Source organism: Lepisma saccharinum, chromosome 15 (assembly GCF_977018435.1).
Source record: "Lepisma saccharinum chromosome 15, izLepSacc3.1, whole genome shotgun sequence".
Lineage (NCBI taxonomy): Eukaryota > Metazoa > Arthropoda > Insecta > Zygentoma > Lepismatidae > Lepisma > Lepisma saccharinum.
Window position 1 is genome coordinate 8,509,992 of NC_139243.1, and position 26,922 is coordinate 8,536,913.

General features: G+C 39.1%; 2 protein-coding genes across 4 annotated transcripts in view; one reads left to right on the forward strand and one right to left on the reverse strand.

The window, feature by feature from the left end:
• Positions 1–703: 703 nt before the first annotated feature.
• Positions 704–26,922, forward strand: part of LOC145999563 (winged helix repair factor 1-like) — a 38,833-nt gene continuing 12,614 nt past the window's right edge. The window contains exons 1-3 of one of the 3 annotated variants that reach the window (XM_083136575.1): positions 704–724; positions 13,788–14,072; positions 25,855–26,081. In XM_083136575.1, the coding sequence (XP_082992701.1) occupies positions 13,818–14,072; positions 25,855–26,081 (482 nt within the window). In that variant the 5' untranslated portion in view covers positions 704–724; positions 13,788–13,817. Of the gene's footprint in view, positions 725–10,937; positions 11,069–11,202; positions 11,316–13,787; positions 14,073–25,854; positions 26,082–26,922 lie in introns of those variants that run through there. The other 2 variants (XM_083136573.1, XM_083136574.1) reach the window with 2 other exon arrangements.
• On the reverse strand, positions 5,190–6,843 carry Alg2 (alpha-1,3/1,6-mannosyltransferase Alg2). The gene has a single exon (XM_083136572.1). It carries the CDS (start codon positions 6,699–6,701, stop codon positions 5,472–5,474), a length of 1,230 nt encoding a protein of 409 aa, XP_082992698.1. The 5' UTR covers positions 6,702–6,843; the 3' UTR covers positions 5,190–5,471.

Sequence of the window (26,922 nt, forward strand, 5' to 3'; positions counted from 1 at the left end):
TGGTTCGTGGGGCTATGCGAGAATGGTGTGTGGGGCTATGCATATTTTTTTCGAAACCAATTTTTAACTATTGTAACCTATAGTGACCCTACCTAACCTTACCGGAAATGGTTCGTGGGGCTACGTAGGTATTTTTGGGTGCAGTGGGGTGGAAACACTGCATGCAGAGTACGGTAGTGAAACTGTGACCGCCATTTTGCGTGTTACTGAAGGCAAAAAGAAACGAAGAAAACTTACTCGATATGTCGCAAATAGAGCTTATTTGCGTGAACGAATATTCAAATTAAATGAACTAGCAAATTTCAGCCGTTTGTCCGATACGAGAAATTTACCCAATAAATAATCAATATTTTGTGAAAAATTAAGAACTAATTTTCTGTTAACTTGTCAAAGTATATAATTCCCTATGCTGAAGAAATGGAGGTGCAGAACACTATAAAATCAATGCTTTGGAAGTTCTATAGGCTCAGTAGTCACATCCTACACCCTCGATTTTGGCCACATTTGAAATATTTTCGTCATAATATAAGTTTCTTCCAAGAAAAGGGTGTTTCATAATAGTGCGGAAGGTAATTTTTTCACATCTATGTGCTACGAAACTTAAGTTTTTGTAATATTAAAATTCTTTGTGTACATAACGTCAACACAGTTTTTGAGGGCTTCCAACATGGATTCATGTCACAGGCGCACCTGTGACTTCTGGAATGGTATAATGGATAAAGAGGTAAGTTACCTTCTGAGGTTTAAATTTTTGGTAAAAATAATGTTCGGCAGGTGGCTGATGCTTTCCAAAGGGACTATAGAGAAAGGTGAGGCCGTGGTAGCGGTAGAAGGCGGTAGGTTAATTACCCCAGGGCCAGAGCCCAGAATCAGCGGGAAATTTGGAGCCAGCAAATTTTATGAAATTTCTTGGGGTACAGCCCTGAAAAACTGACTTTTACATATATCTGTCGGTACAGGTACAGCACCTTGAATAACGTAGTGTGGAAAACGACCCAAGAAACTGGTTCCCCAGACGGATGAGAAACAGATGGCAGTGCGATCAGTATCGGTGCTAATTTTCTTATGAAAGTAATGCGGCTTTGTTAGTTTTTGGAATATATTATGTAGATTTGTTTGTCTTGAAAGACGGTACGTGAATTGATGGAAACATATTTGTGGAGTGATTTGCAGTCACGGAATTACATTAATTTGGAAAGAAAAGTAAAATAAAATTAATAAATAAATAGCATGCGTAACACAAGAAGAAACATCGCAAAGTGATTCCGGACGTCAGGTGTTGGATTGTGTACTAGACTTTTATTTTTCTATGTTATTAGAATATAAATAGTATCCTGTGAGATATTTCATACCGAGGCGACAAACCACAAGTGTCGCTTGGAAGCGAGCAGTCCGTAATCAATGCAGCCTTTCGAACCGTAGGGACACAAGCTCTAACTGCACCGTTTCAAGATGATTTTACACCAAAGCGACACGCGACAAACGATACGAGGATTTCACACCAAAGCGACACGGGTCCTTCGGTCCAAGGCAACTTTCACACCGAAGCGACACATGTTGCTTTTAAAGGAGCAAATCAAGAGCAACATTTCACATCATAGCGGCATGACGGGAAGCACAGGCCAGCGTTCGGTTGGTGAAATCCTCAAGCGACAAGTGTCGCGTGCCCCTTGTCGCTTTGGTGCGCAATCTCCCTAAAGCAAGACACTCATTGCATCGCGCATGCGGGAACAACAAACCACGGCAACATGTTGGAAGCTATTGAGGAAATGGCCCAGTTTGAGAGATGCAGAAGCGACAAAGCAACACGTGTGACTTATCGTGTCGCCTAGATCTGTTGTTGTAATGTGCAGTTTTTCGTGTTGCCTATCTGTTGTTCGCACAATTAGCAGCGAACCCTTGCCAATAGACTGAAGGCACCATGTCGCTTGTCATTTAGTTGGGAACTCCCCCTGTAGCGCGTCGCTTCGGTCTGAGCACCCTTCCTTTAAGGAGCTTTCCGACCGAAGTAGCACGCGAATACGCCGTATGAACGTGTCGTTTGCTGTTTGGACCCTCATGTGCAATGAATGCTATTTTACAGTCTGGAAGTGTGTGTCACTAGTGTGACAGTGTGAACATCCCGTGTCGCTTGTTCCATTGGTTTGAAAGTTTCCTGACATGTCGATGGCACTAAGAAAGTTTTGTGGGGTTCACCTTGTCGTTTCATGCAATCATCATTATCATCATCACCGCGATTAGTTTAAAGCGGAAGAAAAGAGACAGTAAATATCCAAAATACAAATGTGTATATCTTTAAAAGAAATGATGATGATGATAATAATAATGAACCTAATTCATACACAAAAATTTAGTTGCCAAGAGCATTCCACGTGTATTTTTTCTCCCGTATTATTAACGAAAGTATGAGGATAACAGGACGTAGTCGACTGTCTAGAATGTTCGTTAATATCTTCGCGACCACTGTTACCAAATATCATAGCAATTATCACATTCATAGAAATGCTTCATATAAAAGAATCAGACCTTGCAGCGAAAACTCCATTTACTTCCATTATAAGCAGACGAATACCAAGCACCGGGTTCAACACCAGCGCCTCTAGCGGATCATTTTCGAGTGGAACCAGCCAGAGCGCGCAGAACTGTGCCGTTTTCCACACTACGTTATTCAAGGCGCTGTAGTACAGGTGCAACGAAACTAACATGGCCACAAGTAGAGTATGGGCGCTACGAAACTAACATGGCTGCAAGTACAGTTCCACCTCGCAACTTTAAATGACTGTAGAGTTCTAAATACTTGTTTCCGCGCTCCCAAAATTTTGTTCTTCAGGATTTGCAAGACACAATCTCCATAAAAAAAAAAAATAAAAAAAAAATCCTTGCGAAATCGAGGGTGTAGGATATGACCATGGGCCCGTTCTATAGCAAATGTAAAATGTTCACTGCTTCAATATAGCTGAGGAAGTTTAAAATTTACATGGGATGATCAAAAGTGTGAGTCAACATAGCAGGTATTTAATTTGATCAAAGGTACTGGCTGGAACATCTATCACATGAAAAACATCAGATATATTGGTGGCCTTGCCTGGTAAGCAGTTTGGGAGAAGTTGGCATTTTCATGCAACTCTGTAAATTGAGTGAACTATGCACTTTCGTCTCTCAAGACATGGAGATATGCATCTACAGGGTTTCGTAAATGACAAACTATGAAGCACTTCTACGTAAAACCTGATACCATTTTGCATAAAAGATGGGCTACTTGCGTTAAGAAATAAATTTGCGAGAACAAATTAAGAACAGCCCATTAGTGGATGCCCAATGTCTTGTCTGCAACAAGCCCATTCAATTTGTGCACAAAACGGGATTTTTTTTCCCTATAAAAGGTATTTCATCATATTGACATTTATATTCATTCATGTAAATGGTTTTAATCATTGATATTGCCATACCCTAGAAATTGATTTGTTACAGCAGTACTCGTCACAAGTTATTGTGATTCTACAAAATACAAATTTAACCAATTATGACAGGTTGGGTATTTTTGGTGTAATATCAACTTAACATCTTTAAAACCAAGGTGCAACATGTGAGAAGTATGTAATATATATATAATTATAAAAGCAGCAAGTGTGAGGTGGTTGTTTATCGCAAATGCCCATTATCATTTTTTTGGTAAAAATTTACATCCTTCGGACACCCCTAATTTTTTCGTTTCGTCAATTTTTGACATTCGTACTTACGTATCTGCTTCGCGGAACATTCCTGAAGGTGTATCAACGTTGTTTTGATTAAATTAATTGCAATTTTTCACATTACCAGTTCGTCTTTCTGATAGGCCTTTTCGCTTGCCTGAGATGAACTAACCTAACCACGCGTCAATGGTTCGCAATTATTTCCAATTTCTAGATCCTGATACTAACACGACACCAAATTTTATATATGTTTCCTAACCTAACAGAACTAACCTATCCACGTGCCAATGGTTCGTGGGGCTAGCTATTCTTCGTCGGAGAATTAATTTTCAACAAACAACATGAATTTCAGCTATGAAACATTCCCACATCACACAAAACACCTTCCCGATGTTCGACAATGCTACAGGAACTTATTACGGTAAGTAGTTTCTTCTGTAAAAATAAAGGTAAATATGCAATATCGCCTGGACGGATTTCTTCAAATTTACAGGAGAAAGTACTTACTGAAATGAGTTTCTTTAGCATTCTGGATGTTCTTGGAGGTATTTTCTTTCACGGGAAGTAAAAACTTCGTAGTTTAATGCTGCCGAACAAGAATTAATCACTTTTTACGTAAGAAATTGGCATTGCTGGCCACATTATGCCGTTGCTTCCATTGTGTGTGTGCAGATGGCGAGAGCGTTGAAAGTCACGCGATCTCTGCAGTGTTTCCAAACTTGCCTTCTTTTTACGAAAATTTCTATTTTTAACTATGTTCGCCGCACTTTCTTTTTTCGATGAATTTAGGGGTGAAATGAGTGCTAATGGAACCTAACTTAACAGGCCTAACCTAACCTTGTGTGAATGGTTTGTGGGGCTATCCGTGGATGGTTTTTGGGGCTAACGTCAATAGTTTGTGGGGTTACCCATGGATGGAGTTTGGGGCTAACGTCCATGGTTTGTGGGGCTACCCGTGGATGGTTTTTGGGGCTAACGTGCATGGTTTGTGGAGGTAAACATGAAAAAAAAATGGAAATAGTACGTAATTTTCCGTCATGAAGGTTTGAAACACTGCTTGCGCACTGAAAATCGACAAAACACAAGCTGGCACGTCATGATCCATTACGAGTGCACGCCATATTGTCTATTACAGAAGCGGAACAAGTAAGACAAATAATCAATCGTAATATGAAAAGTTGACAGTATTTTATGGAAAAGGGCATAACTTCACCTTAAAGAATGTTCCGCAAGGCAAAATAGGTAAGTACTAGTGGTAAAATTAAGGAAATAAATGAGTGAAAGGTGTCCGGGCGTTATAGCATATTTACCAAAATAAATAAATGTATTTGAAGGATAGTAAACAAGTACCCATTTTTTTAAAGTCCTACAATAATATTCAAAAGAAACATTTATTTCCTGCTGAAATATTTATTTTATGATTAATACTGAGTAGAATAAACACACAATAAATTATAAATTATGCACCATTTGCATACATGTAGTCTTTTTTTTAAAAATTACAATTTCTGTGTACATGTTCCAATTATTCACAATTTAACACTTATTAGGAGGAACTGTACATGAAATGCTCCCAAAATTATCATTCACCCTATTGACACCCCACATGCTTTACACCAGGCTCTCGGTACTTCATTCTCACTTTATAAGAAACTGGTCCCACTATGCAGGTACATTAACAAAAAATTAACAATGCATTGTTTTCAATAATCAACCATTTCATACCCTTTGTATTTACAAAGGAATACTGCATTCATATTAAAATGTAATGAAAGCATATTACCGAGATCTGTGGGTATCCATTAAGTTTTCCACAATGGTCTGTAAATTACCAGCAAATGCCTGGAAAGAAAAATTGTTTTTAACTCTCTGCCTCCCAGCATTGCCTAATCTCTTTCTCAAACCACTTTTATTCTTGAAGCAATCCAACATAGATGCAGAAAATTCAGTTGCACCAGTACAAAGAAATCCAGTTTCACCATCCATCACGGTTTCTTTTGGTCCCCCACTATTCACAGCTATTACTGGTTTACCCATGTACATAGCTTCCAATGGTACAATTCCAAAGTGTTCATTGGAAGGAGTGTACACTAGTACATGACAATAACGTAGTAATGACAATTTTTGTAAATCCGATGGTGATTTTAAAAATGTCATATTGTCTTCTATACCCAAAGCTTTCGCTTCTTGAACCAGCTCTTCAAAGTATTCTACATTTTCAATTACTCTTGTGTCATAACCCCCTGCCATGACAAAATGTATACATTTCCATTCATCGTCTGTAACACTTTGTTGCACTTTAGACATGGCAAGCAGACCTAGTCTAAGGTTTTTCTTTCGTTCATATCTGTTAATAGAAAGAAATACAACAGAATCTGGGGAAAGCTGTTTGTTCAAAACATTTTCCAATGAAGTATTTTCCACTTCTTGATCAAAAAACTCTGTATTTAAGGAAGGATACAGAACTTCTGGTCTACTTGTTATTCCTCTGAATGTTGACTTAAATACATTTGCTGTAAATTTACTATTGACCAAAATTTTATTTGCTTTACTAGTAGTGTATTCTTCCAACCAGTCCAATACTCCTCGGTAGACACTTTTCAAAACGCCACCCTTCTTACTTAAAAGTTGGTCTGGAAAATGGCAATAGAAAATTACTTTTCCCTTGCCCATACGTAAGATTGGTATGCATGCTGATACTAGATCACAAATCACAATATCAGGTTTAAGGTTGCTGATGAAAACCAAGTACAAGGCTGCATATATCATTCGTACGTACGCACACAATGCATAAAATCGTCCGAAAATTTGTCTCGGAAGCCAGTCGCCTACTACTGTTACTTGAAGTGTTCCATCCCTGGTTTCTGTGAAACAGTGCTTCGGATTGTGATGTGATGTTACAAAGTGCACTGTATTCCCTTTGGATTTCAGTGCAAGCGCTGCATCTACGACCAGTCTTTCAGCACCGCCGATTCCGAGATCTGGATGGACAAACACAACACTTGCCATTTTTTAAACAATTGGCATTCAGTAAGTGCATATCATTCAAAGTTTTTATATTAACTGTGCTGCAAATTTCATCACTTGCAATTCCAACAAACTGCTTCACATACAGTTCCAGACCTTGCAGACGAAACGTGTCACCACTTGAGAACCGTTGTAACGAAATAACCATGACTTGGAGAGATCAAAACAGGAGGAGTTGATTTGCTAATTTGTACAGTGGGATCCATGAGTATTACCGTGTAAATTATCCATCCGCATGTTTGTGCACTTCATTTGATCCAATAGGATCTTCAAGAATTAAAAGAAAAATCAAAACAAGCTGTTGACAACTTCTGCACCAGCATACAAAAGAATCCATCGCTTAAAAACACATAGGATGGAAGAGAAAAATTAATGGAAATAGTCATGGACAATTGGCACGGTAATACTCATGGATCCCACTTTTTTTTGTGAAAATATATGGTAGTGTCTACTGCCACGTTCTTTTTCTGCTGGAACCTCAAAAAAGATGCACGTGGCATCAGACTCGGTCTTTGTGTTATCGTGATTTCATCATGCTATGTATGCCAATGACTATATTTCTCCGTTTCGAAGTGGAAACAGCACTAGAAGCTATTTTTTTCCCAAGTGGGCAGCACAAATTTTATCAAGTAAATTGGGGGAGGGGGTCTCACTTATCGCACAACACTTGAGCAACCTTGTGTTCTGACGTCATCGGAGAAATGATAATTTTGGGCTAGATTCAGGCACGTATCCAGAGGGGGGCTTGGGGGGCTCGAGCCCCCCCCGAAAGTTTTAGGTTTACACTAGATAAAATGAGGTTTTTGTGTTTTGTGGCGTGAAATAAAATAATGTGACAATCATTTAAGGAGAGAAATAATTATCGAGGCAAGACGGAGAATCTTCCGTAACCCTGTTATTGATAATATCACGTATCCAAGATGGGGCACAGGGGGCTCGACCCTTTCCCCAGGAAATTTTTCAGTTTACGTTAGATAAAATTAGGTTTTTGGCTTCTTGAATAATATGAAAATAATGTAAGGAGAGAAATAATTATCGAGGCAAGACTGAGCATGTTTTATTCCCCTGTTATTGTTAATAGCACGCATCCAAGGTGGGGATGAGGTGGCTCGAGCCACCTCCCCCCTCAGGAAATTTTTCAATTTACACTACATAAAATTAAATTTTTGGCATCTTGAATAATGTGAAGATAATAGATTTATAAATCTGAGAGAAATAATTATCGAGAGAAGATGGAGAGTGTTCTATAACCTTATTATTGTCAATAGCACGTATCAAAGGTGGGAATCAGGAGGCTCGAGCCCCCTTCAGGATTTTTTTTCTGTTTACACTAGATAAAATTAGGATTTTGGCTTCTTGAATAATGTGATGATAATTTGGGAGAAATAATTATTGAGACAAGACGGAGAATGTTCTATAACCCTGTTATTGTTAATAGCACGTATCCAAGGTGGGGTTGAGGTGGCTCGAGCCCCCGCCCCCTCAGGATTTTTTTTTTTTATTTTACACTAGATAAAATTAGGTTTTTGGCTTTTTGAATAATGTGACGATGATTTAAGGAGATAAACAATTATTGAGGCAAGACGTAGAATGTTATATAACCCTGTTGTTGTTAACATTGCATGTAAACTTTTCTTGCTCTTTCGGTGTTGTGGTGTCGCAGCGCACTTGAGCACTATGTAGAGACTTGTCAGCATTTGGAAGCTGCACAACAAATGTAGCGCCACATGTAGGGCGATTCGTTGTAATTTCTAATCTCTGGAAGGCGGCAGAAGGTACGTTCTTGAATGAGAGAAGGAGTCAACTACTGGCAATATTAACGAATCGTTTTATTTCGGAACGTTCTAGAATATAATGAGGATATAAATACGCGGATTCAATTTTTCGGTTGATCTGTACAAAGAATTGGTTAATGAGATTTCAGAGGTAAGTGTGACAATTAATACAGTCGATTAGTGATCAGTCAGCGTCCACTGGTTGCTTTATAAGATATAGTGATTCGAAAATGAAGACATTGACAACAGCAGAACTTCCGAGGCCTCGGTGTAGTGCTAGTTCGGGTCGAAGGCTGAAGAGATCAAGGCATCTTTCTATATCTCTCTCTCTCTCTCTAAAGTCAATATTTCAGCAGTACCGGATATTGGAGTGGTTTATTAAAACAGAAATAAGCTGCACGGATCAACTGAAAATCAAAGTTTTGAGTGATGATTTAGTTTTGCCAGAACTTAATTTCGTATATATGCAGTCCGAGAATTTCATGGTATAAAAAAATACTTTTGTTTAAGCCTACTGGGTTCGAAACACATTCAAACACTTAACTACCGTAAAGAGACAACCGAAAATTTTATGAATGTCGAGAAGTGAAAGCAAGAAGGTGTTGCATATGTAGACATTTTAGGCGGAAATTGCATGCTCTACCAGAACCCGAATCAGGGCTCTACCAACTGAGCCACCTAGCCATTCTTTTCAACCTATTTTTCGTTAAAATGTCTACATAGTACATGTCCTGTGTACATCAAATCGTAAGGTGTTGCCTGTATAGTGAACAAGCACAGAAAATATAGGAGAGAGAAGAAAACTGAGGAGCATTCACACCGGTTGAGGAGAATTTTTTTCCTCTGTCGTCAACAAAAGCTACTACTTCGAGCTGACAATGACAGTGGCCTAATAAGGGAGATTTCACACCATGTCGCCTGAAGGTTAGGTGTGTGCGGCCTTTTGTGTCTCTACGGTGTAAAACGTTGCTGTTGATTGGCCCATTCCAATCGACATGTATCGCGTGTCCATTCGGTCTGAAACCTTCCTAAGTCTTGAAAATCCAAGTCACAAGGATGGAAAATTAGGGCCTTGTTAAGGTTAGGTGTGAAGGCAGGCTGACGACAGCACCCTAAAGGATCATATCCAATTCTGCAGGAAGAATGCATCTTACTTCAATCTCCAATACGGAATGATAAAAACTTCTGGTGAGTTGATTTTAAAAAATGTGTCCGAGATAAAGAGAGGCGTGCCCAGGATTTTCGGAAGGAAGAGGGATTACGTATACTATTTTTGGTGGTCAGTCCTCATTTTGCCATTTTTTTTTAAAAAAAAGGAATACTGGGTCAAATGGGGTTATGACCTCACCAACTCTCCCTTGGGCTCGTCACTGGAGATAAATGAGTAAGCATTTGATCTTACTGGGAGACGAAACATTAGATGTGTTGGGAATGGAAGGGTTTTCACTGTGCATTAATTGTTTCGTGATCCACCTGTATTCGAGAAGACTTCCTTTGTTTCGTGCCGATATATGACAAGACAGCGGAAGCTGTGACAGGTATTTTTGAACACTTGTGAGTGCTAAGCCCTGAATCTGAACAATTTGGTGGGTTTAGGCTTTTATAAGAGCTGCAAACATGGGAGGACATGACACGTTAGTGGTGTTCAGGCTCGAATCAGCGAGAAATATTCGAGAGCTGGAGACAAGCGTAGAGATTTTAAATTAAGTTCGCAGCCCACAATTTGAATCTCGCATTGTCGAGTGGATTGTCCATCCCGTGTATGTGTAACAGCTTCGTAAAAACACTCAAAGACACCATAGATGTTTTTATGCCTGATGAGAAGAAATGGACAAACACACATACTGAGATGGTTCCGGTACACAATGTTAATGCATGGAAACAGAAGAGTCGAGTGGTAAAAAACGTTCCGATTAAAATGACAGCCTTACAGTGGCGACGATTTAAGGGCCTCCACAACCCCCCCTTCCGTTTTGGAACCCAATTGCCACCACTGGTCTTGAACATACAATTGTGAGGTTCTTAGTATACCCCTTAAAAAAATGGTGTTGAGCCCCCCCCGAAAGGAATTCCTGGATACGTGCCTGGCCTACGTTGTCAGGTTAGGCTAGCTAAGTTTAGTTATCTTATAATTTTTCATTATATTTATACTAATGGAATCTAACCTAACAGGCCTAACATAACCTCGTCTGACGTCAGAACACAAGGTAGCAAAACTGTTGTGTGGAGAGGAAAACCCGTAAATTGGCCGTGACCATAATTCTTCTCTTTGCTTCACGAAACAAGAAGTTCAAAAAGTGAAACAAGCTGATGATGACAAGACAACCTTTGTATCAGCATACATAGAACTCCGTTCTTTAAAAACACAGGGATTCAAGAGAAAAAAAAAAAGTGAAAATACTCATGGACAATTTGTCAAGCACTGCTTGTCATTGTCATGTATCTTCTTTAAGGCCAAAAGAATACTCATGGATCCCACTGTACAGGGTCAACGAAGTAGTAATAAGTTGTGTTTTATACAGCGCATATTGATACGAATTCTGAAAACATACTGTGAAGAAACAAAACCACCTGGTACGTAACGAAATGCGAATAAAGCAATCGGTTAATAGGTTTATGCTGTAATATGACAATACTCCATTGTCTTTTTAAGAAATTAAACTTGCACGCAATTCCTTCACTCATATTTTTATTTATTTTTGCAGCCAGTTAAAGTGTTGTTAATCAGCTGCCTTCCCCTTCAGCCTATGTGAATGTGTTAAGATTGGCATCGTTTTACATTTCACATTAATGAACTGTTTTAGTTGGATTACTTTTTCTTGTAAATAAACTTCGTGCTACGTATCCACAGAATTTGAAAGTAGCTATCATTATTTTTTCTGACACGTTTTAAATATTTTGGGTAACAGTTCGTTATATCGGAAGCACATTTCTTCAATTTTACAGATTTTTTCTGATACGTATTAAATATTTTGGGTAACAGTTCGTTATATCGGAAACACATTTCTTCAATTTTACAGAAGAAACTACTTACGGAAATGAGTTTGGTACTATTATAGCATGGGAGTGACACCTATAAATCATATATTTCGCACTTATCTACATTGCTAACGTACTATTTTGGAATGCGGAACATTTCCTAAGGTGAAATAATGCATTTCTAACTAAGATGATGTCTATTTCTTACATTTACGAGTATTTACTGTTACTTGTTATTTCGATTCTGTAACCCATTAGGCTAGAGTCTAGTTTACGTCCTTCTTGCGCATTCCTTCTTGCCCGTTTACAAAACCGTGCTAGCAGACAGCCGGCGCTCTGGCATCCGTAGGGTAAGTTTTTCTTTTTACACTTTCTGTCACTAACCATTCACGGGGACGAGGTATGCCTACGAGGTTAGGTTAAGTTCTATTACCACTCATTTCACCCCTAAATATGTGCTTCATCATCGAAAAATGTCAGTATGTTCAATCACGCATATCCGGACAACATCGGTTTTTCTCGATTTTCTCCTCGAGGAAATTTTTCCTCCCCTTGGGATTTAGTTTGTTGAATTTCTTATACAATAACCTTTCCAACGATATATGACACGTATTCCTTATGAAAAGGATGTAAACTAGACTCTTACCACACATTATGGCGGGCGATACCGTGCTTGTTGAGGGTGCGTTGTGCGAGTGTTTTGTCGATTTATGCAGTGTTGCAACCTCGTTCACTGGAAAATACCTACTTTCGTGTCCGGATTTGAAATTATGTTAATACCTTGCAAACCATGGACGTTAGCCCCACAAACCATTCACGTTAGCCCAAAAAACCATTCACGTTACCCCCAAAAACCATTTTCCATAAGGTTAAGTTAGGTTAGGCAAGCATAGTTAAAAAAAAATAAAAAATACTCGACACGTCATGTTCTAGTGAAAACACTGCGAGTTTGAAACACTGACTATGGGGTTACGTCATCTCAACACACGGAACCTTGTGCTCTCCTGCAGAAAGCAAATAGCGGCAGCAGAAACAGCATGTCAGACAGAGATTTTCGCAGAAAACTACATGTATTCGCATTAAAGTGGATCAAAACTACATTCATGAATTTCCACAACGCTACAGAAAATGATTTCCATAAGTACTTTCTCCTGTAAATTTGAAGAAATCTGTCACCCCTATACTATAATGTTACCATGAGTTTCTCTAAGGTTTCCAACGTTCATCGAGGTATTTCCTTTCATCGTGGAATCTATTTGACTGGGAAATTGTGTATTTTTCACGAGAAATATCTCACCGACACACAAGTGCCAAGTCCTACGTGAACCGGATGCTGCATACGTTTGATGACGTAACTCTCTGTCAGTGTTTCCAACCCCCCCTTTTTTTAACTATGCTTGCTTGCCTAACCTAACCTTATCGGAAATTGTTCGTGGGGCTATCCGTCAGCTACATGCATAATGTACAATTTGCACACATGACGAATACAATAGTAAGTACTGGTACTAGTGTACTATCCTTCGGACAGATTTCTTCATTTCTACAGAAGACACAACTTACCGTAATAAGTTCCTGTAGTATTGTCCAACATCGGGAAGGTGTTTTATGTGAAATTCAGGTAAGTTTTCCGTATCCTGGAAAACAGATTTCTTCAGATTTAAAAGTTTGGGGTTCATTTGGGGGCAGGTGACTCCGGCCAATTTCTAACATGCCTTTAACATGGAGTCTATAGAAAAAGTCGGGGAGCCGGAGCGGAGGCGGGGCCGCATTAGCAGTTGAGGGCAGTAGGTCAATTACCCCAGGGGCGGAGCCTGGAATCGGTGGGAAATTTGGACTCAAAAATTTCAAACGAAAATATTTTTTTACTTTAAATTTCCCACCGATTTCAGGATGGATAGCCCAAAAAACCATCCACGGAATGTTCCGTGAAGCCGATATATAAGTACGAATGTCAAAAATTGACAAAACGAAAAAAATTATAGGTGTCCGAAGGATAGTAAACTTTTACCGTAGGTATTTTTCTGTGAAGAAGGTTGGAAACACTGCATACCCACACCAGTCAACCTCTGACCGCGATATGGTGTGTTATGGAAGTGAAAAAAAGGAATAACAAAACTACTCTCTATGTGAAAAAATGTGTTTGTTTTCGTGTAAAAAGCATAATGGCACCTTGAACTATCTTCCGTAATACACAATTGTTAAGTACAAATCATGCAAAACACAAAATATCCGATTTAAATGTGTCTCCGATATAACGAATGGTTACCATATTTCGCGAAATAATAAACTATTCTGTAGTCTTCTTCTTTTCCAGACAAAACTTCTGAAAATGTGAAGCTAAGCCATGAGCAAGCGGCTTTCCGTTTCGAGACTTTATGGACAGCAGAAAATATCAAAATTTGAAGATGCCACAACTACTCAAGGTAGCACAGCTAAAGAACTCGTATTGACCAATATACCCAGTGACACAGAATCATCATTGCTATACCTTAAGTCTTTGTTTCCTACAGACAAATTTCAGGGTGCTTTACCCCCAGTTATTGTGGAACGTCAAGTGTATAGCATTGTGAAGAATAAAACTGTAGTGGACAAGGAATTGGTGAGTTGAAAGTACCAGTAGTGTAGTAGAAATTAGTACATAAAAAACATTTCAATAAAACTGTGTTAATGTCAAAGATATTTACTCCTAAGGAATAGATTGGAGAAGTTAGCATGCTTGAAATTGCAATTGTGGCATGCCTCTATTTTATGTAATATACATGTATACAACATTTATGAGTGGATAAGATATGCTTCCCTTAGAAGTGTGACTACCAGTGGCATAGCATTATAGTACGCCTGGCGTTCCCAGATTTAAAATTTAAAAAATGCGCAAATGCTGTAAATATAAAGTAAAACGTAACTAATTTCATATATGTTTGACCTTCATGGCTTTATAATAGCTATTTTTCGCTATCCGCTTGCAACGCTCCACTCTCAACACTCGTTCTAGCATCTTTTTTCAATGCCTTTCCTGGCCGGACGCTGAGCAGGTTCGGCGTAAAGAACTCTATATTCCTTGCTGCCTTTCTGGAGGGAAAGCTTCGATCTCTACAGCACGCGCATAAATGCTCTCTCATACGCCAGCGTACGGAGCAGCAGAGGTCTACCGTTATTGGTTCATGTGACCCTTCCTGCCTTCTGAAGCAGACAACAGCAGTATAACTCCTACCTGGTTCTTTGCACTCATGCAACTCTTGCTATGTGATGCTACAATACGCAGCAATATAAGTTTACCAATCTCAAATATACCGCTTCTTAATGACCACTGCATTGTATAATTTATCGCACGAACATCGATGTGCATTAGAAACTAAAAGATCAACACAGTTTTTGTCAAATAAGTTGGTGAAGTCCTCGTGGTAGAAATTCAGCCTGTGGCTGCTCTACCACATAACCCGCAAAACTATTATTATTTTTTTATTGTTATTATTTTTTTCGTTATTATCTAACTGCTTAATATTGTGTCAATGGAAATGTTTCATTTGAAAACTCTTAACAATGAATTGTCTCTGGAAAAAAAAATATTTTAAAATGTTTATCAGCATTCTCAAGATGTAATAAACAGTGGTCTGAATTACTAATCGGCACTGTTACGTCAGTAGAGTGTACGATATTTAGATCATCCACCCACCTCCGTGTCAGAGTGCTTTGCACAGTCTGCCAAGACGACAGAGGTCCCTGGTTCGAATCCCGGCGTGAGCATGGGTGTTCTTTGTGAGTGTCCCTTCATCAATATCATCACTCCTATTCATATTCGCAATTAACCAAAAGTGGTAGAAAAGCGAAGTAAAATCAACCAAATCAATCAGTAGTTGGATGATCATCCACAACAATGATGTCTACTGTTATTCAGAGACGCTTGTGATTCAGGTAGGTTTTTAATGACTTGCGTCATGCAGAAAGGTATAACAAAAAGGTATACAACACCAGAGTTCAAAATATTTGTTGCATAGTGAGGCATCTCATTTTCTAGCTAAAACATGCATGGATGATGTTTTATTGAAAACCCAGCTGACTCAGGCAAATAAACAATGCCTGTGGCGACTAATACCATAAGTAAATTATTAAGCAAGAAAGGGCCGACCCTTCCTTCGGACTTGGCGTTCCCACCCGAAATGTCCATGCTACACCACTGGTGACTACTTATGCAACTTGCAAATGCCTGAATTATGTTCTGGGATCTTGAAAGATTATGGTACGCTTAAGAGCCCGTATCACCGCTGGTGATGATACCTAAAAAATAGGTTCTTGCGTCGACGTTCTGTGCTCGAACAGTCAAGTGTGTGGCATTTAAATTTTACTGAGTTAAAGATCAAATATGAAGTTAGTTATGTCGCGCAGCCTTTTTTTAAATATATTATTTATTACGTAGTTTTCCTGATCTCAATTTCGTAAAATTCACTTGCTCTCCAATTGTATGTAATAACTAAAGCCCGGATTTTTATGTAATATCAACCCCTAAAATATGTACATAAATATGTAATAAAAATGTCTGAAATATGTAAAAAAATATGTAAATTCATAATGAAATATGTACTATAAATATTTATTCCAAACGTTATTTCCTATTTTTGTTACATTTTTTCCTCACAAAGGGATATGTTTATTTCAAATAGATTTACAAAAATTGAAGTTACAATATTACAATGCTTACATTAAGTATTCTGTATGTTCTTATAGAGCAAAAATATTAACCACAATTTGAATATATTCAATATTTAATATACAATGTCACCAGGTACCATTCAAAATGTTCAGTAGTAAATTTTCGTTGCCCAAATTTTTCACTCAAAAAGCACTTACAAAAATTCAGGTTACCTTTGATCTTGGGGCAGGCACTGTATTTAATTATTTAACTTACAGGTACATTTCCAAATGTTCAGAAGTAAATGTTTGTTGCCGATCAGATAATATGTTCTTGTACGCAGAGAAACTTCTCTCCACGTCACAAGAAGTAACCGGAGCGTACTTCAGGAGGTGAATGTGGTCGGGAGAAATATCATTGGGAGGGTTAACTGTTTCACCATTGAGAATGCGGCTCACTGTAAATAAGCTGACGTAACCTGGGTTTCTTTCAGTCACTGTGTCAAATTTTCTTCGAGCTTTCTCTCCCACATCTCCTCCAACAGCAGACAGTTTCTTTCTTGCATCCACATATATATCCATGGCTTCCAAGAGAGGAAGCCCAACAGTTTCAAGTTTTTTTTTATGCTTGTATCAATCCAACCAAAATTGCTGTTTATGTATGCCATATCGCAAGCAAGTTTGGTGTCCTTGAAGAGATTTTGAGCAGTGCGTGCCGAATGAGTCAAGCACAGATTTTACTTCTTCAAAATGTTCGTTGTAAAACTTACTTGCCCGGATCCAAGTGCCCCATCTAGTAAGAATAGGTTCCGGAGGAAGTGGTACACCTGGCAATTGTTCCTTGTAAACTTGCACACGTTGTGGTGCCTTCAGAAACACCTTTTTCGTGGAAGAAATAAGTTGGTTGACTTCCGGGAAATTGCCTCACACCTCCTCAGCAATGCGTTGGAGAGCATGTGCCAAGCAAGTAAAGTGGATCAAGTTAAAATAAAACACTTTAAGTGCCGTAGCAGCTTTTAACATGTATCACGCACTGTCTGTGAACATGAGAAGAACTCTCTCTTCTTGTACGCCATCCGGATACAACAATTTAAGACTGTCATTCACAAATCGTGCTATGGTGGAATGATTAGTACGCTCTAGAACTTTGCATGCAATGAGACGTGGTGTAGATGGAGAATCAGCAATTAGCGTTCCAACAATGAAATTACTTACATACCGTCCCAAAGAATCAGTTGTTTCGTCGATGGAAATCCACACATAGGAACTGCCTACTTCTGCCCTAATTGATTCTAAAGTTTCTTTGTAGGAATGTGGAAGATATCGCTTTCGAAGGGTTGACTTCGGTACTTGAATTTTATACCAAGGGATGTTTGCTGCAATCATTGCTTCGCACATTTCCTTGTAAAACACACTGAATGAAGAATCCTCTTGCATCTGGGTTAGTAAAACTTGCTTCTTTTCACTCCGTAGTTGTTTGTTTTTCACATGAAGTGAAGTGCGAACATGTTGATCTAATTGAGACTTCATAGTGCACCCAACTTTTTTATCGCACACTCGACAAAAAATAACTTTACCATCCGTAGTAACTGCATCATCGACTGCTATCCAAGATCGCAACTTTTGAGATAACGAGGAGGTAGGCGGAGCCATTCCAGCTTTCTACAGCTAAAACACTGTTTAAATACTGAGGCAAGCTCTTCTTAAAACTCCAATGGTTAAAATGAAAAGGCGACGAAATGTATATACGAAATTCTACGGTTGAGTTAACAATACTTCATTCAAGATTTGTCGCCGCCGGCTGCAAAAATCAAAACGATCACAACAATGTACGGATGAAAGGTAAGTGCCCCTCAGCGTTGTACTTGCCGCCTTCCATTGTTGGTTCTCTTCGTTCGCTGTGTGCTGCTTGCCGCTCCATGTTACAAACTGGAAACTGAAACACTGTCGAATCTTGATGTAATTGTTACGATGCGGCGAATCAACGAAGGCAAATCGCACTTTTAAGTTACTATATTTTTTTAGACCTGGAAATGGGGAGGGGAAGTGAGAAGATACTTTTTAAACTAGTAAGCCAAAAGTTCATTGGATTTTCCTCTTAAGGACTGTTTTATGTAAAAAAATATTTCATATCTTAGGAATATGTAACATTTAGTAACATATGTAAAAATATGTAATATAAAACTTCACTGTGACATCTCTACTGACGTAATTCGTCAATATATTTTAATTCCACGCTTGTACATATAAAGGAAAAAATATGTAATTACATAGAAATCCGGGCTTTAGTAATAACTTAAATCAACATTTTAAAGCGCAAGAAAGCTTCAACTGTTCCTCTACAGCAAAGAAATGAAACTGATCTTACATAATTTTCTTTAGAATGTCTGTAGTTTGTCGACGTACAGAGCAATGTATGTAAATTTTAACTTCGACTTTTCTAAGCTGGTCGCGCTAGCCGTTTCCCGCTCTGTACCGCTAGCGCTCAACCCCCCCACCCTCCACACTCCTCCACGGCCCTTTTTTCTTTCACAATCGGCCAGTCTTCCAAGAAAACCGCATGATGAGAGCTAGGAAAAGAAAAAAGAATGCAGGGAAAGGTTTTGGGGGAGAATCAATGGTTTGGGCGATGCTTGTAAACAGTTCTTCACTACGCTATATTCTAATACTAAATCACGATGGGGTTGTAGTGCAATGACAACAGCGAAGAACGGGGGATTTCCCCAGTATATTGTTCACAAATGGGAAGGGCTGGTTGCACAGACTCAAGTACACCTTTACAAAAGGTTTGCCTGCAAAAGAAAAATTGTGCCAAATTATAACTTTTTTTTTTTTGTGAGAACACGAAAGTCCATTACCAAGGGATTTTTTTAGGGGGAAGGTGACTTTACTCAAAGTTTTTAGGTAAATATTGTGTAAATTCTATCTGGTGGTGGATTATCAACCAGCCACGCAAATGAATGACTTTTTAGCTGTCGATCATAAATAAGTTCAATGAACGTTCATTGTCAGTTTGAGATATTTCTGAGGATCAATGGTAAAAAATACTTGATGATAAAGGACAAAATATGTAATTACATAGAAATCCGGGCTTTAGTCATCATATACAAAAATACTTTTAGGCATAGGTCTTATGTAAAATAAAATACATTAATTATATGTTGTTTTTTTCTTTTCCAAAGCCATTATTTAGTTCAATAATATGACAGATTTACTATTGATAATGACCATACAAAACACACCATAAAAATTTCATTCACTTTCAACATTCTGGGGCCGGCCACCGTGGGGGAGTGGTTAGCACATCACGCTACGATGCCAGGGGTCCCGGGTTCGAATTCCGGCTTGGCCACGGATGTTTGTGAGTGTCCATTCATCAATTTCATCATATCATCACTTATTCCCTTCTTCGCAAATTGGCCAAAAGTGGCACAAAAAGCGAAGTAAAATAAAGCAAATCAATCAACTTTCTGGATATACGACAAATAACACTATTTCAGTATAAGGAATTTTAGGCGTGCTCAGATCCTCCGATTATGGGGAGCAAGGGCCTTGATAAGAGTTCAGCTGACGAAATAAAGCCTTCATTCCATCTCCCTGTTTTTATTACATTGATGGGAACAAAACAGGGTCGTGTGTGTCCCGACGCACCTAAAATCACTTTATTAGATGAATTTCATCTTCAGTGGCACCATTGTTCTCTGCTGGCACTTTATTTTCCATCTCTGCCGTTCAAAGACTATTGTATGTATAAACGTGGTTTAGTACCGCAAATTCAAAAGAACTACACATAATTTATTCATGTGCAATATATGGGCAATTTATTCTGCAGACACATAGAAATAATACAACTAAAGAATAAAATATGTGGAGGTGTTAATAAGAAATTTGCTAGTGGGAGAGTCCAATTACATAGGAAGTAATACACTACCCTTTCCTTACGTAGTTACTTGGAACTTTCGTAGGTTTGAAAATAGTATTTACTTTTATTTCTATAAAAGCATAATGTTGTTTAAGAACTGTTATTAGATTCTTCTGCACTAAATTTCTAAGTGAGGCTATCAAGCGGCAACTTCTCCCTTCCCCCCCATTTACTCACCGTATGCAAAGAGAGTGAATACTTTTTTGCTGAAATGGGAAAATGAACCACAGCAAGAAACTAATAAAATACGTCTGTTTTTATGAACAGCTGCAGAATTATCTACAAACTTGTTGAAATTCACAGTTTTGCTAGCTTGTACTCATTGGACGAAATACATACAGACAGGGACGGCGCTACAAGGAGGTTAGGGGGGATGAAACCCCAACAACATATCTAAGCTCCCTGTAGCCCCCAGATTTTTATAGTACGGTAGACGCCTTTCGATCGAAGTAGAAGCTATCTTACGTAATATTTTCCATTATAAAACTTCCCTTAGGGCAAGGCCATTGCAATGTTCAAGTACATTTCCTGCTTTTATAAGATTGCAAGATTATTACAACGTGTTGTACGTAAAATCGTGGTTGGAGGTGGCAGCTGCAGATCTGCATGGATCAACAACGGACATTGATTATTTAATACGTACTAAGTAATTGTTAAATCACAAGTCTCCAAACTTGCCAAAAAAAAATTTACAGATACTTTGCTGCCTATCTGGTAGGTGGATGTGTTCAGTGGCTGTGGGATTGCTGTTTGGTTGTTGGAGGGTCAAACGATGATAATACGATGCCTACGAAGTTAAATGATAACAATTATTATCCTATGTAAATCATGTCACTATTTTTGGAACGAGTGTTAAAAATTAATTTTTATAAGTTGGAGGATGTTACCAATTGTATTGTGAAGGTAACACTGAGAGAACAAACATATTTTCAGTGCAAATTCACCTACACTAGGAGACAAAAGCATTGACTATCAATATCATTGACATAAATCAATGGATACAGTTGCAGCTCTCGCACTGGGCAGATGTGATTAGTAGTGAAAATAACTACCAATAGTTTTATATATGTTTCACATCTGATTCTTCTCCATGGAATAGAAATTGGCCACTCGGCATAAATTATTTTCCAATGTCATAAATAATAATTTATTAACAAGAAGACCTAGGCTTACAAGGAAAAAAACTGACCAAGCTTGCTGATTTTTGCACTAAATTGCAATGTTTAGTTGCACAGAGGCTAATCGGGACAAAACCTACAGCCTATAGTGGAATCCGTGCCACTTAATTAAATGTCCCTAACCGTGGATCGAACTCGTGACCCGTCAATTACAAAGCATCATTATCACCGCTAACCGAGGCAGGTTATAATCTTTCTAATTATTAACATTTAAGAGTTAGTTAGTTTCTTTAGTCTTTTAATTCCTTAATGTCGTATTTTTGCCTCTCGGATGTTTTCAATAACGATATAACAATGAAAGGACTGAGAAAACATCGCTGACAATTATGTTCATTGCAAATACTCGAATGAGAAACTACAATCAGAAAAGCTGCCCCCCGTGGCGGGGTGATTCAGTTCTTTTTCATATGCATGCTCGGATCCGGAGAGATAGTTCGCAACTATGAATAAGAGGTGTGTACAGTTAACAGAATCAAGCATATCTGGAAACTAGTAAGCTCCGTGAAAACTGACATACGTGTATTTCAGGATAACTATGATAGATATGAACAAGAAACTGTATTAGCCTTATCTGCGGATGTTTGAAAAGTCCTGTAGTAAATTCACAAATTCGTCGTTCCGGTTCAATATGAGTAATATGCATTGGCTGTAAATAGTTTTCATTGTATCAAAAATGCTAAAAGTACACATTTTACTAACTACACGACTTTCCCAATGATTCCAAATGGCTAACTTGGATTGCTATTCATGTGCATTAGCACTGGCCTCCGTGATGAAGTGGTTAGCACATCTGGGAGTTCGAATCCTGGCATGGATGCTCTTTGTGAGTGTCCGTTCATCAGTTTCATCATACAATTCATCCTCAGGCGGAGGCCTTAGGTTGTAAGACACGTTTTTATTACGTTAAGAAAAGAAAGAACATCAAAATCATCTCACTTAGGATAATCCACAAACTGCAGAAAAGACAAAAGAATGTCTTCCGCCTGTTCTGCACATGTGTCGCAACAGGGTGAATAGCTATGCACTACTACAAAACATCGTCATTATTTCCCTAGTTTACAGCACCATACAGGAGAGATATGTTGGTCAGAGGCATGCGCACGGGCGGGGGGGGGGATTGCCCCCTAATCACGGACATTTGCAGATTTTTCCACAAAGGGACAAGAAAGGTATTTTTTTCATGAGACATATTACCCCGATACTAGTGCTGTCCCCTCAAAAAACACCACTTGAATTTGAAATTATCGCATTCCTGCGTCCCCATTACATAATAATTAATGTAAATTACTATGACTGAAATCTAATTATACTTGTGAAATATATACTTTTAGGTTGACCTTCGTTTTCAAGGTGTGGCCATCCTTGCCCCCCTTCCAGACGTTCCATGCCCCTATATTATTATACTTTCACCTAGAAATTTAGTGGAGAGCAATATTGTCGCTGTTATTAAACAATATTATACTCTAAAAGGAAATGGCGCAACCACAATGGGACAGGGGGGCATTGCTTATGCCTTTTTCCAACCTTGGACGGAAATCATTGAATTAAAAAAAAGCAAGACTAGCAGAATCTCCTAGTAGCAGGACAAAAGGATACTCAAGACGGAATTAGTTTTCACGTCCATCTTTGATTATTTCTTCCAGACGGTCAGGATCACTTGCAGGGGGTTACAGAGGGACAATTGTCCCCTTGACTTTAAATTTTATACAAATAAAAATACATTTCGTAAAATTTTATTTCTCGCTTCACTCGCAGTACCTGCTTTTCTTGCAGCCTTGTCAACTTCCGAGCCGTAGCTAGGAAGTAGCGGGAGTTGGCCCTGGGCGCCGAACAATCTGATTGAGAAAAATTGTAAAAGAGAATGCCTGGCCTTGGTCCTTGGCTCTATTACATGTAAGTTGTATTGCGATGTTCGTCAATGTGTGTTTTTCTTCTTTCAGACACTCGGAAAAAGTGTTGTCCTGTCACAGAAACCCTCTCGGCTCGGAGTTATAAACGTGCAGACTCAAAAGAAAGGTCTGTTATGGTCAGAGCCTGACCTTCCGGGCAGGGTGGGGGGGAGGGGGTGAGTAGCGGACAGGGAACCTTGTCTTCTGTTTCTTTCGACAGAGCAATCCTCCCACCAGTAAAGTCTCAAACGGTCTACCATGCAATGGATTTGCATTCGAAGGGGGAAATGGAATCAATATTGGTAAGACTAGGAAGAAAATTTGACATCTGTCCGGTGCTTTTTTCGAGTGACGCTGATACGGGCTCTTAATATGGAACTTTGCTCATCCTCCTGAAACCTCACTTACTCGTAGTACACCAGTGACCTTGGCACTTGGGGTAGGAACCTGGTATGGGTAAAGCATTGCGCATCCTGCCATCCCTCCCCCACAAATGCATAGATTGCAGTGTTGTTTCAATGCAGACAAAATAACTGACTTATTTCAAGGGGGGTGATAATTTAGCACGAAAAAAGGTAAATGCTCCACTGTGTTTTGCAGCATGCCATGACTGTGTGTGGTGTTAGGGACCCACACTTCCTTGGTCTGGGCCGAGCTGGGGGTGATGTGATCAGCACCATGCCCCTGGCTGCCTCCTTACACACACACACACATCAGATTGTTGTGCATTTCCTTTTGTGTCTTATTTAAAGATATTGCTACTAAAATGAAAAAGAGTTACTTTTTTAGTATTATAATTACATTTCTTAGTGAAAAAACAATATTTCCAATAATTTGCCTGCACACAAAATATGTACTTTCCCATTTCATAAATAATAGGACTTGAAGCCATAGAAGTATATCGTGCTATTATACATAAATATCATTCATACTATGGGAATGAGAGACACGGTAATAGATACTTAAGGTACTCATGTTTTCCGCGAAGCTGTTATACATTATTTTCGGTAATATCCTCGTTAGATGGTGGCAGTGGCTACCAAAATTAATAGAATGCATAACAGCTTCGCGGAAAACGTGAGTACCTTAATTATACAAATCATGTGAAAAATTTGTTGTGTAAATATTGCAATTACTCTCCAGAGTTTCTAGGATGAAATGAAAGGGAATCAGAAAAATCAATCCTCTATCGGTTCCTGCATGCGATAGACTAGAGTGTCTTCCATCTTCCTTTCCACAGTTGTCTCTACCTGGAACCGGTCAGGCGGTCAAAAAGCCTGCTATACCCTGCAGTCTGCCTGTTGAACTTAGAGAGGGATGTGAAGTGCGTGTAGAAAGTGTCTCCACGTAAAGTGTGACTTCGACAAGACAATAGTTATTGTGATTTTTATTGAAATTGCTATCTCTGTTAATATATTGATGTGATTAACTAAAAAATTGAGAAAGAATGTATTTTACCAGGTGTATAAGCTTAAATCTGCTGTTTTGTAGTCAGAAAAACATATGGTTTGTTCATAGAAAGCAACAAGAAATTTACTCAAAGTACTTGCCCTCGCGAGCTACACATTTTGCCCACCTCTCGGGCAATTTGTGGATACCACGCCAAAAAAAGTCCTTCTCTTTCGAGGCAAACCACTCATCAAGCCATTTTCGGACGTCTGCATACGAATCGAGGTGCTGCTCAGCGAGGGCGTGGCCCATCGACGAAAACAGATAGTAGTCGGAAGGGGCCACGTCTGGTGAATAGGCAGGATGGGGTAGCACCTCCCAGTTGCGTGTCTCCAAGTAGTTTTGGACCAGTCTTGACGTGTGCGATGGGGCGTTGTCGTGGAGGAAAATCAGCTTGTCATGTCTTTGTTGATAATCCAGCCTTTTGTCACACAGAGCACGGTGCAATTTGATCAGTTGTTGGTGGTAGCGGTGGGCAGTGACAGTTTCACCAGGTTTCAACAGCTCAAAGTAGACGACACCCTGTTCATCCCACCAAACACACAGCATCGTCTTCCGGCCGAAGCGATTTGGTCTCGAGGAAGATGTTGATGGTTGGCCGGGATAAACCCACGATTTCTTGCGTTTAGGATTCTCGAAATATGTCCACTTTTCATCGCCAGTAACAATCCGATGCAGGAAAGACTTTCTTTTTTGTCTGGCAATTAATATTTCGCCGCTGCCGATCGGTCAATTCATGCGGCACCCATTTTCCAATCTTTTGAACCTTTCCCATGGCACGTAGACACATGGAAATGGCTGCTTGAGTAACACCCAATTGCTCGGCAAGCATCTTTTGCGTTTGGGTATCGTCCTCGTCCAAAAGAGCCTGCAATTGATGGTCCTCAACCTTCCTGGGCCGATTTTCACGCTTCTTGTCGCTCAGGTCAAAATTGCCATCTTTGAACCGACGAATCCAATCCCTGCACGTTGTTTCCGATACAGCACTGTCACCATAGGCCTCCACAAGCATTCGATGCGATTCGGCAGCCGATTTCTTCAAATGGAAGCAGAAAAGCAGAGCTTCCCGCATATGCTCGTTTTCTGGCACAAAACTAGACAGGAACACTGTCTGTTGTTGTCTGCACGTGCTGACGATGTGCACTGATTCGTGTTGGCAGATGTCCAACTCATACAAACACCAGGTATGGTGTGCCCATGGTAGCTTCATACGCTCACTAACGACATGTATGAGCAAACAGCAGATTTAAGCTTATACACGTGGTATATAGTTGAAGAATATTTAAAACTGATGTTTTCCCATCATCTTTTTTTCAGAACAGACTTCAACAAGAAGGAAAGATTAGGCGTTTTAGGCTGGGAGGAGAGTTATCAGAGCTGGTAGCCATATTTGCAGATGACTTCAAGGAGCAAATCAAGCACTGTTGTTCTCTAGATAAACCACCCATAAAACGTTTCCTAAACATTATCGTATCTGAGGTACAAGGCTTCAACATCGACAAGAATGTTCTTCTGAAACGGTATTTTACTGAAACTGACATAAGGTACGTTGGATTCTTTAATAAGGAGCGAGCTCAACTTGGCGTATATATATGCCAAGGTACTAGCATGCACATTTCCGAGAAAAAAACGCTTCCAAGTTTTCCTTGCATGCCTCATTATGCGAAAATATTGTCAGACTCAATATTTTTGCTTAAGAGGCACGCAAGGAAAACATTGAGATGCTTTTTCTCGAAAATGACTGGCTAGTGCGTGCTAGTACACCTATGTACTATTAGTAACTGACCATTACACAACGTTCCCTCCCTAAACTCTATTTCACAAGCTGTGCTCTTGTAAGTATTTCATCTTTCATTCTTAGCATTACCACTAGACAAGCACACAAGTGAAATAGGATATTTGGGCACTCTTCACTAATTCATACTGATAAGCAGTACTTTGTAACAATTCAAAATTGTTCAGATGAGTTATGACTAGGGAACGGAACTTTAGGTAAATGAATGTTTTTTCTGCGATAAGATAGACTCTCTCGTTTTTGCCAAAATTCTGATCATAGCCCTTATATGTCAACACAGCAAATTTTATTTGACATAAAAACACATATTTTCCAGTTTTCCGTATGTAAATACATATTTTGTGAATTTTCATTTTGAATACATAAAATCGCTCATTGACTTCAGCTACCTCGAAATCCTCGAAGGAAAAATGTTTATTCTCCGCACCTCTTTCATATCGAGTGTGTTCGGTTTGTTTTGTCTTTGAACACGCTCGCTGGCAGACTTCTGGCGCCTTGCCTATGATCCTATTGGGGGATCTAATGCACAAGTGCTAATGTCTAAATGTACAGAATTTTTTGGGAAAAACCAAGGTTTTCAAAGTTTGTGC